At 45.3% G+C, this 12941-nt stretch overlaps 1 protein-coding gene across 6 annotated transcripts in view; it reads left to right on the forward strand.

Moving 5' to 3' along the window:
- The window catches only part of LOC120406127 (dedicator of cytokinesis protein 2-like), a 317936-nt gene that overhangs the window by 143452 nt on the left and 161543 nt on the right, over positions 1–12941 (forward strand). For 5 of the 6 annotated variants that reach the window (XM_039540455.1, XM_039540456.1, XM_039540459.1 and 2 more), the window contains 2 exons: positions 572–699; positions 9054–9119. In XM_039540455.1, the coding sequence (XP_039396389.1) occupies positions 572–699; positions 9054–9119 (194 nt within the window). The remainder of the gene's footprint in view (positions 1–571; positions 700–9053; positions 9120–12941) is intronic. The other variant, XM_039540457.1, reaches the window with a different exon arrangement.

Consider the following 12941-nt stretch of genomic DNA (forward strand, 5'->3'; position numbering starts at 1 on the left):
ACAAACTGGAAAGGGTCCAGAAAAGAGCGACGAGAATGATCTGAAGTCTCACCTCTGAATCAGAGACTGAAGCAGCTCAGGCTATTTAGTTTATCCAAGACAAGAGTAGCACAGGAGGTGACTTGGTCAGGGCCTGTAAGTACTTAGATGAGCAGAAGATTTCCGATCTTGCGGACAAAGGCAGAACAAGGTCCAGTAGCTGGAAGATGAAACCAGACAAATTCAGTATAGAAATAAGAGGCACATTTTTAACACTGAGGGAAATTAACACTGGAGCAGCTCCCCTAGGGATGTGGTGAATTCTCCATGTCTACAGTGCAATTAAACACTCACAGCTGGCCCATGGCAGCTGACTCAGGCTTGTGGGGCTTGGGCTGTGGGGCCTTTCATTGCGGTGGAGACCTTTGGGCTCAGGCTCTGGGACCCACATGGGGGAAGGGTCACAGAGCCTGGGCTCCAACCTGAGCCTGAACGTCTGCCCCTCTCTGGCCCACTCCCTCTCCAGAACGGTGAGGTGTCTGTGTTTGCTGCCTTCCCACCCCACAGCTAATATCTCTGTCTGTCTGTGCAGAGTGCCGAGAGATGCTGCTGCATACTACAATCCCCATCCTCCAGGAGCTGATTGCGAAGGGAGAGGAGGAGGAGGCTTGCATTGAGCTGCTCAGCAATATCCTGGAGGTGCTGTACAAAGCCCAGAAGGTAAACCCCCCGTTACCCTAAGCACTGGCTGTCAGCCCTGGCCAGCCGTGGTGTTGGCCTCACAAGGTTAAATGGGTTTAAGCTAGACAAACACTGGGGCTCAGGCTGGCATTCCCCCTCCCTCTACAGCCCTGGGGGAAACAGGGGGCATAGCAGGGGTTGCTGAGCTGTTGTGTAACTAGCCAACTGTCCCAGGCAAAACAACAGCTGAGGTCACCCATTGGCTGGCTGCTGTATAGACACACAACAGGAGACAGTCTGTGACATGGAGAGCCGACAGTCTAAATAGACGCGACAGACAAAGGTGGAGAGGAACAAAGGGCTATTAGCACTTGGCCCAGAGAGATGAAGTGGCTTGCCCAAGGTGTCACATGGAGGCTGTGGCAGAGTCAGGAATAGCACTCAGAGTCTCCTCTGAGAAGGAATGAGCTCCAGACTGGCTCCCCTCTGAGGGTCAGTTGGAGCTGCTGTCTTCAAGGACCATGCTCAGTTTTTGTCCTTTTTGGTCTTGGCTCAGAGAGCTGCCTCTCACACTAGGCACTGCGATATCTGAGCCCTGCCAAGTTGTTACCGAAATATTGGGTTTGCTTAGCTGAGAGCTAATAACAGCTTGATAGGGATAAGGAAAGATGGCTTTATTTTGCAGAAAAAAGGAGAGTTCTGTACTTAGGTACAAAGAACTCCGCTTTATACAAACTTTATAAACTTTTTATATATTTTTAGATAAAGATTATGCTGTGTTAACATTTTATTGGTGGTTGCTAGATTTTGTGAAACTGTTATTTGGTTAGTGAAAACCGGCTTGGAGCTAGTTTTTTTTGCTTTAAGGCAGAGGAGAAAAGACAGTTTAAAAGTTTAGGTTACTGTGTACGTGAGGCGGCTTCTTTTTTTTAGTGGCGGCCTGAATAGTTGCTAAGGGGTGTTACCAGTAACTTTGACAATCCCCCCTTCGGGTCTGACAAGCCCAAATTGTCAGGCCCGCTACGTAATTTGCGATTAAGCTGGAGGGACAGATATTGGGCTTTTTTTATGGGCAGCAGAGCTTTTGGTTACAGCATTATATAGACATTTTGCACATTGTATTAATACTTAAATAATGCATAGAAGGAAAAGAAGGAAAATAATTTATTTTACAATTGTTTGAAAGAGCTCTGTAAACCAGGACCCAAGGTTTGGGAGAAGGTCCTTAAAACTAAAGGGGTGATTAAGAGATACAGCATGGAAAACAACAGCAGCATTTTTAATAGCTTGTAAATTTTTTTTAATTATGCTAGAGCGATTTACATAAAAACAGCATTTTTTTTATGTGAGCACAAGCTCCCCCTAATTTAGCATTTATGGCATTTAATACATGTTTATTTTGCAAAGCTATTTTTGCTATTTTATTAATTTTTTGTTGTAATTTTTGGAAAGCGTTTATTGATGCATTAGCTGTTTTTTTAAGCTTTGCAGAAATATTTATACCTGCTTTTTTGAGTTTAGCTATTTTTAATTTAGGAATGAGCGCACGAACAAAGGAATGGAATCCCGTTTGTTTGACAGCTCAGGGATTCTCGGCGCGCTTTGGTTTAGTTTTTAAGGAGGGGTTGAAAAGTTTGTGAGAACAGCTTTTCAGGTTGAGGATTTGACTGGAGTTTAACATGTTGTTTATTTGGACATTAGGTAACCCCCGGGCCACACCACACCCACCTTGCCAGCCGGGAGGGAGAGCTTTGTAGGTGTTATGGCCACAGATAAAATACAAGGCGGGGGGGTTTAAATAAAGGGTGAGGGTATTACCCGGGACTGTATGGTGCCAGGCCACGTGCACCTTTTATTGCTTGGAGTTACTTATTCTATGGTTCTGGCACCTTTAATGGGAGATATTTAAGTGTTTTAGGGCATGGGTAACATTTAGGATGTTTTTATAGTATATAATAGCAAACAAATTAGCCGTGAAACTTGCAAGCGATTTTATGGGCTGTGGGCATTTAGATATTTTACTAAGGGATGGGGGAGGCAACACAACACCGGAGTAAATATTTATATAAAATGAATGTGTGTTATTTATGGGGCCCAACGGGAGGAGTGAGGGAAATTATTTATTTTGGTAAGGAATGCTTGTTGATTTTACAGTAAAGGCCCTGTGCAGGTGACAAGGGGGGTTTGGGGCGCTTTTAGAAACATTTAGAGGGAAAAAGGTTCCGGTTTTGACATTAAACCGAAGGGTTTGGTTATAGGCCTTAAGGGGAAGGTAGTTTATTTTTTTTTATTTTTTTTTAGCATTTTTTAAGCAAAGGGGCAGGTTATACTCAATTTTAAGGATTTTTTTTAAAGGGACCCCCTTAGCTGCCCAGGAATAATGCTAAATTTTAGACTTTTTTAATATTTATTATATTGATTTTTTTTATTTATAATTATTTAGTTTTTTGTATTATTTGTAAGGCGAGTATTTTGGAGAGATTTGCAGGTACAGTTTACAATTTTATTTTATTTTTAGAATGAGTTTGGTGGCACAGCCAGCAATTAGACAAGTGTTTTAATGTGGCCAGTTGCTGCAAGGACTTAATTCCTGGGTGGGGGTTGGCATGTACAAAGGGTAAACTGAAAGCAAGTAACCATTGTACTACTACCCAGAAATGTATAGTTTATAAAGTTTTAGGATTTATTTTGTCGGAATAGGAGTTTTAGTTTTTTGAGAGGTTTAGCTTTTTAGGTATTGTTTGTTTTTGGCTTTTTCGGGTTGCGGTGGGAAGAGCTGGCGGGGCTTCCTCGAGGTCCGGAGTTGTTTGCTTCTGGCCCCGGCCTCGGGGCTAGTTTGACTCGGGTGTGATGAATTCAAGTGTCTCGCTTTTTCACACGAATTGCAGTGTGGGAAGTAAGGAGGACTTGGAAAGGGCCCGCCCACCGGGGTTGGAGAGGCTTGTGTTTTTACTTTTTTACATAGACCCAGTTTTTTGGAGTGATTTGATGGGCAGGGATGTTAGCGGGTAGGGACTGAAATTGAGCTGCGTACTTATGGAGAGACATGAGAGTAGTTTGGAGGGAAACAACATATTTGGTTAGTTTTTTGTTACCTTAAGTGACTAAGTTAGTTACAGGTTCTGGATTAGCAAATCCGGTGTATGGCCTGCCACATAGAAGTTTAAAGGGTGAGAGACGGAGCCGGCCTCTGGGGGCAGTTCGAACTGCCAGAAGGGCCAGAGGCAGGGCCTGAAGCCATTTTCACTTAGTTTGAGCGCATAGTTTAGAGAGTTTACGTTTTAAAGTTTGATTTATTTTTTTTATTTGCTTAGAAGATGGTGGTTTTTAAGGGATGTGTAGAAGCCAGGTAATACCCAGGGCCTTTGCGATGGTTTGAATAACCTGGGCAGTGAAATGAGTTCCTTGGTCAGAGTTAATAGACCTAGGAGGGCCAAACCTAGGAATGACCTGGTTTAATAAGGTTTTTTTACTTTTCAGGCGGTTGCTCGTCTAGTCGGGAAGGCTTCAATCCAGCCAGTCAGGTGACACACGATTACAAGAAGATATTTGTAGCCTTGGCACTTAGGCATTTTTGAATCGTTAATTTGGAGTTGTTTAAAGGGCCTGTATGCCCATAACCCGGCCCCGGGGGGGCCTTTAGGTTTCCCCCTTGGACTGAATTTGCGCAGATGTTACAGGTAGCAAGGACTCGTTCAGGTTTTTGGAATACTTTAGGGGCATATTAAAGTTTATTTACAGTAGCTGCCATAGCTTTTGCTTTACTGTGTGTTTTTGGATGTAATTTAAGTAGGGCAGGCCGGCCGCAAAGCAGCTCGGGGCAAAGCCCTTTTTTGTTTGGTAGTTTGGGGTTTTTTTGGCGTTTTGGTGGCTTTTATGCTTTTTTAATGCTTAACTTTTAAAGGCTCAGGGGTAAAAGGGAGCAGGACTGGAGTTGGTGGGAGAGAGGATGTAAGAGCCATCGGGTGGGCAACATAAGGCTGCAAGGAAGCCGCTTTTGAAGCTGGATCAGCCAGCCGGTTGCCACGGACGGTGGGATTATTTATTTATTTTGGATGGGCCCGGACATGGACGATGGCAACTTTAGATGGCAAGTGAATGGCTTGTAATAATTTTAGGGTTAAGGGCCCATGTGCTACTTTAGTGCCACTGGAGGTGATAAACCCACGTTCTGCCCACAATTGGCCTGTGGCATGGCAAACACCAAAGGCAGATTTCGAGTCAGTATATATGTTCACCGACTGACCTGCTGCCAACTCACATGCTCGGGTGAGGGCTTTCAATTCTGCCGCCTGGGCTGAGGTGGAGGGTCCCAGGGGGGCAGACTGTAATACATTAAACTGGGGAGTTGCTGCGAATTTAGATACCCGCTGGCCTTTCACGACCCGTGCAGAGCTATTTGTGTACAGCTCCAGTTTAGCATTTGGAATGGGCACATCTGAAAGATTTGACCGAGATTTTTTTTGATGTTGCACTACTTGAAGGCAATTATGTGATGGCTTATGCTCGTTGTCCGGGAAGGGTAAAAGGGTAGCAGGGTTTAAGGTGTGGCATTGTTTAATTTTTAGGCTGGTTTTAGATAACAAAGAAACTTTTAAATGAGTTAGTCTTTGACTAGTTAAATGCTGGGTGCCCTTTTGGACTAACAGCTGTTGGGCTGCATGCGGGGTCCGTAGGGTCATTGGATGGCCCAAGGTAATTTTTTTTGCTTGGGGTACCAGGAGACCAGCTGCAACCACTGCTCGGAGGCAGCCAGGAAAGCCTTGTGCCACAGCATCCAATTTTGGGGAATAATAAGCCACAGGCTGTTTGTTAGGTCTAAAAGCCTGTGTGAGTGCACCGGAGGCCACCCCTCGACGCTCGTGTACATAGAGCACAAAAGGCTTTGGATAATCGGGGAGTCCAAGGGCTGGGGCTTTGGCCAAAGCTGTTTTAATTTTTTGGAAGGCCCTTACAGCCCCGGAATCCCAATGGAGGGGCCCCTCGACGTCACGAGTGATTAATTCAAAGAGGGGTTCAGCCGTCTCCCCAAAGCCTGGAATTCAGGAACGGCAAAATCCTGCAAGGCCCAGAAATTCCCGCATTTCACGCTTTGTCTCTGGTTGGGGAATATTAAGGATTGACTGAATACGGGCAATGGATAATGCCTGATGCCCCAGGGTGAGCACATAACTAAGATAGGGTACCTTGTTTTTGGCAAACTGAAGCTTAGAAGAAAATGCTTGATGGTTTTTTTTTGCCAGGCAATTTAGCAAGTAAATAGTGTTCGTTTTACATGTTACCTGATTCGGGGAGCAAACCAGGACGTTATTTACATACAAGAGATACGTAGACCCACCCGGCAGGTTGATATTAGCTAAATTGCGTGCCAGGATGGAGGAGAAAATAGTTGGAGACTCAACATATTTTTGTGGTCGTCGGGTCCAGTTAGTTGCTCTGCTTTTCCGGTCTCTGGGTCCGTCCATGTGAAGGCAAAGATATCCCAGCTGTTTGGTTTAGCGGAATACTGAAAAAGGCATTACACAAATTTATTACTGAATAACAAATGGTACCTGCTGGAATGGCAGTCAGGACTGTGTGAGGGTTAGGTACCACATTGTGTTTAGCCTGGACGACTTTATTTACTGCACGCAAGTTTTGGACAAATCGGTATGCCGGGTTTTTTTTTTGATTTAGGTCAGGTTTTCTAACAGGCAGAATGGGGGTGTTGAAAGGGGACTTAGTGCGAACCAACACTTTCAACCGCAAGTTTTTTATAAAAGTCGGAGGGGTGTTTGTTTGTTTTTTGCACAGTATTATGGATTTTTGACTAATGTAGAGGGGTTTTTTTTGCTTGTTTTATACTTGTTAAAATATGGTTTACAATTTTTTTTAGGTCTGCCTGGTGAGTCGGATCATTCGGGTTCCATTGGGCCGGGTTGGCGAGAGTTATAATATTGCGCCTGTCACTGGCAGTTTCCGCAGCCTCCCAGGCCCCCCTTGAGACTCGCTCTTTTTTTTCCGTACGCAATAGGCAGTTTAGAAGCTGGCCCACATTCCGCCAGTGAGGATTATGGGACTGGAAAATGGCACGGAATCGCCTATGAACGACGTCTGGGTCGTCTTTAAGGCGAGGCATAGTGGCTTGCCAGTTCATAAAATCCGCAGTACTAAATGGGATATGAACATAACGGTCTATGACATTCCCATCCATTGTGGGAACCGGGATGGTTTGGAGGGGTGCCTGAATATTAACTGCATTTTTTTTATAGACTGCTCCCTGTCTTGTATGGGACGGGCTAAGGACGGTGGACAGGGAAGAAATGTACCCACTGCTGGTTGCTTCACTAGCTGATTTATTGACTTGAATTGTGGCTTTTTTAGTTTTTGGTGGCGGATCCTGTCTCGGTACAGCTGCTGTTTTAGGCCCTGTAAAGGAGGGTGCCGGGTCTGCCGCAGTTGGTGGTGCTACCGCTGGGGGTGGCCGCGGTTTAGGACAATACATGGGGGGTATATCCTCCCAACAATCGGCCTCGAGAGGGGCCGAGGCTTTCGGGAATAGAGGGGCCTGAATTTGTACCTTCTTTAAGCGACGATGAGCCTCATCGTCCTACAAAAACCAATAGTCCATTTGCCCCGGTGCTTGGTTTTTTAATATTAGGCGCAAAGGGGTTAAATAAGTCGGAATATCAAAGGAGCCAAACTCGGGCCGTGTAGTTCCCAGGGCTGGCCAATCCTGGGCGCAAAGTTGTAAAAAGTGCTTCCTTGACATTCCTTTCTGAACATCAGGTAGGGGCCATTTACTTAACATGTCATTCAAAGGGCTAACCTTAGGGGGGTTTTTGAGACTTACCCATTTGTCTTTTAACATTTAACCAGAGAATTAAACAGAGAGCAGAGGGAATTATGGCCTAAACCAGGATTTTCTACTTTAATTACACTGACCGCTACAGGGGACGGGACAGAAGGATCTCAATTCAACCTCAGAGCTTTATTGCACGCTATGGCTTTCACCCTGAGGAATTACGAACGACAGGCTCAGTTCTGCCCACACACCTAATGCCCAACTGTTTTAAAGCAGAAAAACATTAACTGGTTAACCAAACAGAACAGAACCAGAACCAGAAAACCAGATAGCGTTTCCTTATCCTATTAGGGCTCACCTTATCGGAGCACGAACCCCAGGGGCCGCGGGGAAGTGAGGAAGAAGGGCTAAACACCCTGGTGGCGCCGCTCCTAGTTCGCCGCAGCCGTCCGGAGTCCGATGTCCGAGCTAGGAGTGTCCCATCTGGGTTGCCAGAAACTGTTACCGAAATATTGGGTTTGTTTAGCTGAGAGCCAATAACAGCCTGACAGGGATAAGGAAAGATGCTTTATTTTGCAGAAAAAAGGAGAGTTCTGTACTCAGGTACAAAGAACTCTGCTTTATACAAACTTTACAAACTTTTTATATACTTTTAGATAAAGACCATGCCATGCTAACACTTTATTGGTGGTTGCTAGACCCCGTGAAACTGTTATTTGGTTAGTGAAAACCGGCTCGGAGCTCGTTTTTTTTGCTTTAAAGCAGAGGAAAAAAGACAGTTTAAAAGTTTAGGTTACTGTGTACGTGAGGCTTCTGCTTTTTTTTAGTGGCGGCCTGAATAGTTGCTAAGGGGGGTTACCAGTAACTTTTGCAAAGTCAGCACCACTGGTGTTAGCTACACAGGCAGCCTGGTGTTCACGAGCTGCCACCCACCAGCACCGGGAGTGCCCCTCATCCATCAAACTTGCTTCTGACCCATTTACCTTTGAAAATTAGCCAAAAGCAGCTCTAATTAGACCAACAGGACCATATCCTCTGAACCCTCCGGTTCCTGCCCCTTCAACTGCAACTTTCTGAGGCTCCTATAATACATCACTTCAGGGTACATGATACAACCCTTTGCTCAAGAAGCTCCTTTATAGGGTGAAGTGAGAGGAAAAGGCCTGGACACTCTGAGCCCCAACTTTCTCTAATACAAGTATTCCCCTGGCAGACACAGAGATGAGCAGAGTGGAGCTGGTTGAGACATCCACCTTCTGAAGGATGCCAGCATTGGCTACTCAGTGGGACTGGCAGAAGAGGCCTGAGTATAATGTCCCTTTTAACATAGCAGCCCGTCACCTCAGCCAGGCCAAAATCCTGTGTGAGGGTCTTACCCACCTCCTTCCAGCCTGAAGCAGAGAGCTGTACCAACGTTCCTAGGAGTAAGACAGCTTTCCTCTCGGAAGGGCAGCAGGTGCCATGCCGCATTTGGAAACGTGTCCCAGAGAGGGAAGGGTATACAAGGGAAGCACAGCCCTGCCCGTAGCTCTCATGGTGAAATGAGCCAATGATAATGACTCTTAGCTTGATTGTAAAGATGAATTCTGTTTGATATTGTTGGTTCCAGAGAGCAGAAGAGCAGCTGACACATCAGAGTGGAGAAGAGAGACAGCACAGGGAGGACTCTGAGCTGGTGAGCATTCCTCTGGGAAGTTTTGAAATACAGGAGGAGAGAGGAAGAGTAGGGGCAGCCAGAGCACCTGGGAGAAGCCCACCTGCTTCTCACTTCAGCCCCCATCCTTACATTTACTGTCACCTTGAGTTTGAGGTGGTGGTGGAGATGGGGCTCCTGCCGAGCGAGGGCTGGGGAGACTGGGACTGTAATCGTGGGTCTGGGCTCTGTGGGTTGGATTTGTGGTGCATCAGCAGAACTGTATGACTGAGAAGTTCAGATGTGCACTATGATTGGGTTTGGCCAGGGCTATCACACCTTCATTTTCTAAACTTATTGGATTTCTTGAAGTCTTGTGTGAAGAATAATACGTCTTTAATTTGCTTATGGATTAGTGTCCTAACAGATGAAGCACAAGATGGGGTTTTAGTTGTTAATGAATATGAATCAGAAGTTAGGAAAGTTGCTCAGGTGCAGACTTTTAATTTCCCACCCTAGCGACACCTTGTGGTTACAAGTTCATCAGATCCTCAGCTTGAAACAAGCACACTCATAACATGTTCAGTTTCCTCTTTATACACTTCAGGGCTCTTTGAACTGGAGTTTCCAGAAGCAAGTAGTTAGTATACAAAGGGTCTCTTTCCTCGCAGCATATCTTCAAAAGATTGGCTTCAAAGGAGGAGGATTTGCATTCCCCTCACCTCAAGGTATTTCCTAAGGAAATTCATTTCATACCTATTGTTCCAGAAAGACCTTTGAACGTCCAGAAATTGTATTAATCTTGTCATTCTACTAAAGAAGTTCCATACAATTTCACAGTACTGTGTAAACATTTGCATTTGTAATACAATGAACTGCAAAGGTGTTAACCCTAATTCAGTAATGTTACACTTTATTGAATTAAAGTTAATCTTAATTCCACAAGGTTTGTTAAAGCAGCAAAGAATCCTGTGGCACCTTATAGACTAACAGACGTTTTGCAGCATGAGCTTTCGTGGGTGAATACGAAAGAAGTGCATCTGAAGAAGTGGGTATTCACCCACAAAAGCTCATGCTGCAAAACGTCTGTTAGTCTATAAGGTGCCACAGGATTCTTTGCTGCTTTTACAGAACCAGACTAACACGGCTATCCCTCTGATACTTGAAGGTTTGTTAAGTATATTATAGATATTGTCAGTCTGTCACAGTCTTATCATATGGTGAAGATAACATTCTTCCCATCACTAGTGGATGTTAAATGGAAGCTACTAAACTTAGACATCTTTAAAATCAGCAGGTCCAGTTAACTTGCATCCAAGAGATTTAAAAGAGTTGTCTGAGGAGCTTGCAGGACCATTAATGTTGATTTTCAATAAGTCTTGGAGCACTGGGGAAATTCCAGAAGACTGGAAGAAAGCTAATGTTGTGCCAATTTTTAAAAAGGGTAAATGGGATGACCTGGGTAATTACAGGTCTGTCAGCATGACATCGTTTCTGGCCAAGACAATGGAGCAGTTGATACGGGACGTGAATCATAAAGAATTAAAGAAGGGTAATGCAGTTAATGCCAATCAATGTGGGTTTATGGAAGATAGAGCCTCTCAAACTAACTTGATATCTTTTATTGATAACATTACAAGTGTGGTTGATCAAGATAATAGTGTTGACATATCCTTGGTACCACATGACATTTCAGTCTAGTGATGGAGGTACAATTACCCCAAATCTGCCCAGACACTTGATAGCTGCAGTCCCAACAGAAATTTTATCTCTGACCACAAGTCGTCTTTCAGTCCTTTCTGGGAAACCTCCATAAGTTTCTTTAAATCCTTCTGAGAAATTTCCAGACCCTGCTTTAACATCTTTTGGCCATCTTTGAGTTCTGAGAGCACCTCCAGTATTTCTTCCATCTTAGTTTAACAGGAATACTAGCTTATCTCTCTCCGTGGAAACTATCCCACTCCTCACATTAGTGTTGCCCCTTTGACCTGACCAGTTAGCCAATGTTCAGGGCCTTGCAGGCTTGTGTCATCCATTTCTCCTAAGAGAACCTTAAGAGTGGCCACACTGGGTCAGACCAAAGGTCCATCTAGCCCAGTATCTGGCCTGTGCCAAATACTTCAGAGGGAATGAACAGAACTGAGCAATTTTGAGTGATTCATCCCTTGTCGAGTGATCCATCCGTCCAGTCCCAGCTTCTGGCATTAGGAGGTTTACTGACACCCAGAGCATGAGATTCTGTCCCTGACCATCTTGGCTAATAGTCATTGGTAGATCTTGTGACAGGTTGGACCCCGCTTTCTCAGTGCCACCAGATGTGCTAGGGTCCCACTGAGCCCACCTGTCCAACCAGCCTAGGTTTCCCTTACTCTGTGCTGCTGTGAAAGGCTCTCACACACACACAGGTAGAGACACACCCACCTGTAGAATCACACAGAGCCTGCGAACAGTCCTCTGTGGGAGGACTCAGCCCAGCACTCATGTGCACACCTCCTTTGGGATGTAAACCCAAAATAATAGTGTCTTGCACTGTGTAGAGAGAGCTGCACAGCGCAAGCTCATAAAAATTGCCCTCTCCCTCAGTGTGGAGGGAGATATGCACAGCTTCCACCCCCACCCCCGATATGAATTGCACAAAGTGGATTTTGAAATAAACAAGAAATACGTTTATTACTACAAAAGGTAAATTTTAAGTGATTATAAGGGATAGCAAACAGAACAAAGCAGATTACTCAGCAAATAAAACAAAACACGCAGCCTAAGCTTAATTCACTAAAGAAACAGGTTACAGATAGAATTTTCTCACCCTCAAGGTTGCTATAGGCAGGTTGCAGAGTTCCTGCAGCTCAGAGTTCCAGTTATGTCTCTTCACAGGCTAGACCCCTGTCTCAGCCTGGCCTCAGCCCTTACCTTCCCCAGCTGAGTTCCTTTATTTCTTCAGGTGCTTTCAGCCGTCTCCCTTCTTGGCCGGGAAGGCAATGGAGAAGAGCCCTGATTGACTCACTTCCCAGCCTTAAGTAGGATTTACATAAGGTGGGAATCCTTTGTTTCCAGTGGAAAAATACCAGCAGTGTCCAAGGCGTTACTTCATACCAGGTGACATCATCCCATGACCCTGCAGTGTCAAAGCAACATCCCAGGAAGCTTCTCAGGAAGGTGGGAGATTAGTATTTTCAAAGTTCTATTGTCCGTCTAAAAACGGCCCATTAAGGCTGATTGCCTACTGTCTGGTAGGTGTTCCCCCCAAGTACACACACATTTGCAATTGTTACATAGTGTGGCAGAGCTCAACTCCACCAGAGAGGTCCTTTGGGGCCATCTGCCTGTCCCAAGTCAGGGTAAAGGAGGAGGGTTGGGCGTGGGGCTAGCAACTCCACCCTGTAAAAATCAGCTTGCTACAGAAACGCCAACAATAGAGTTAACAGAGACTTTTAGCCTGGAAAAAGAAGGGTCTTCAACTCGAAGATGCATGACGCTGGGTGGTGAAAGCCGCGAGGAAGCCACTAAGCCGATCACCCTTCTTGCAGCCAGGAGGATTACCATCGGCACATGGAACGTGAGGACCATGTACGAGTCAGGAAAGACGGCGCAGGTTGCAGCAGAGATGAGGAGCAACAACCTGACCCTACTAGGCATTAGCGAGACAAGATGGACGCAAGCTGGACAGAGACGACTGTTGACAGGAGAGCTGTTGCTGTATTCAGGACATGAAGAGAGCGACGCACACCACACACAGGAGTAGGCTTCATGTTGTCCAAGCAGGCACAGAGAGCACTGATTGGTTGGGAGGCACATGGTCCCAGGATCATCACAGCATCCTTCAGAACTAAAATGAAGAGGATTAAGATGAATGTTGTTCAGTGC

The sequence above is a fragment of the Mauremys reevesii genome, linkage group 5, assembly GCF_016161935.1.
Source record: "Mauremys reevesii isolate NIE-2019 linkage group 5, ASM1616193v1, whole genome shotgun sequence".
NCBI lineage: Eukaryota > Metazoa > Chordata > Testudines > Geoemydidae > Mauremys > Mauremys reevesii.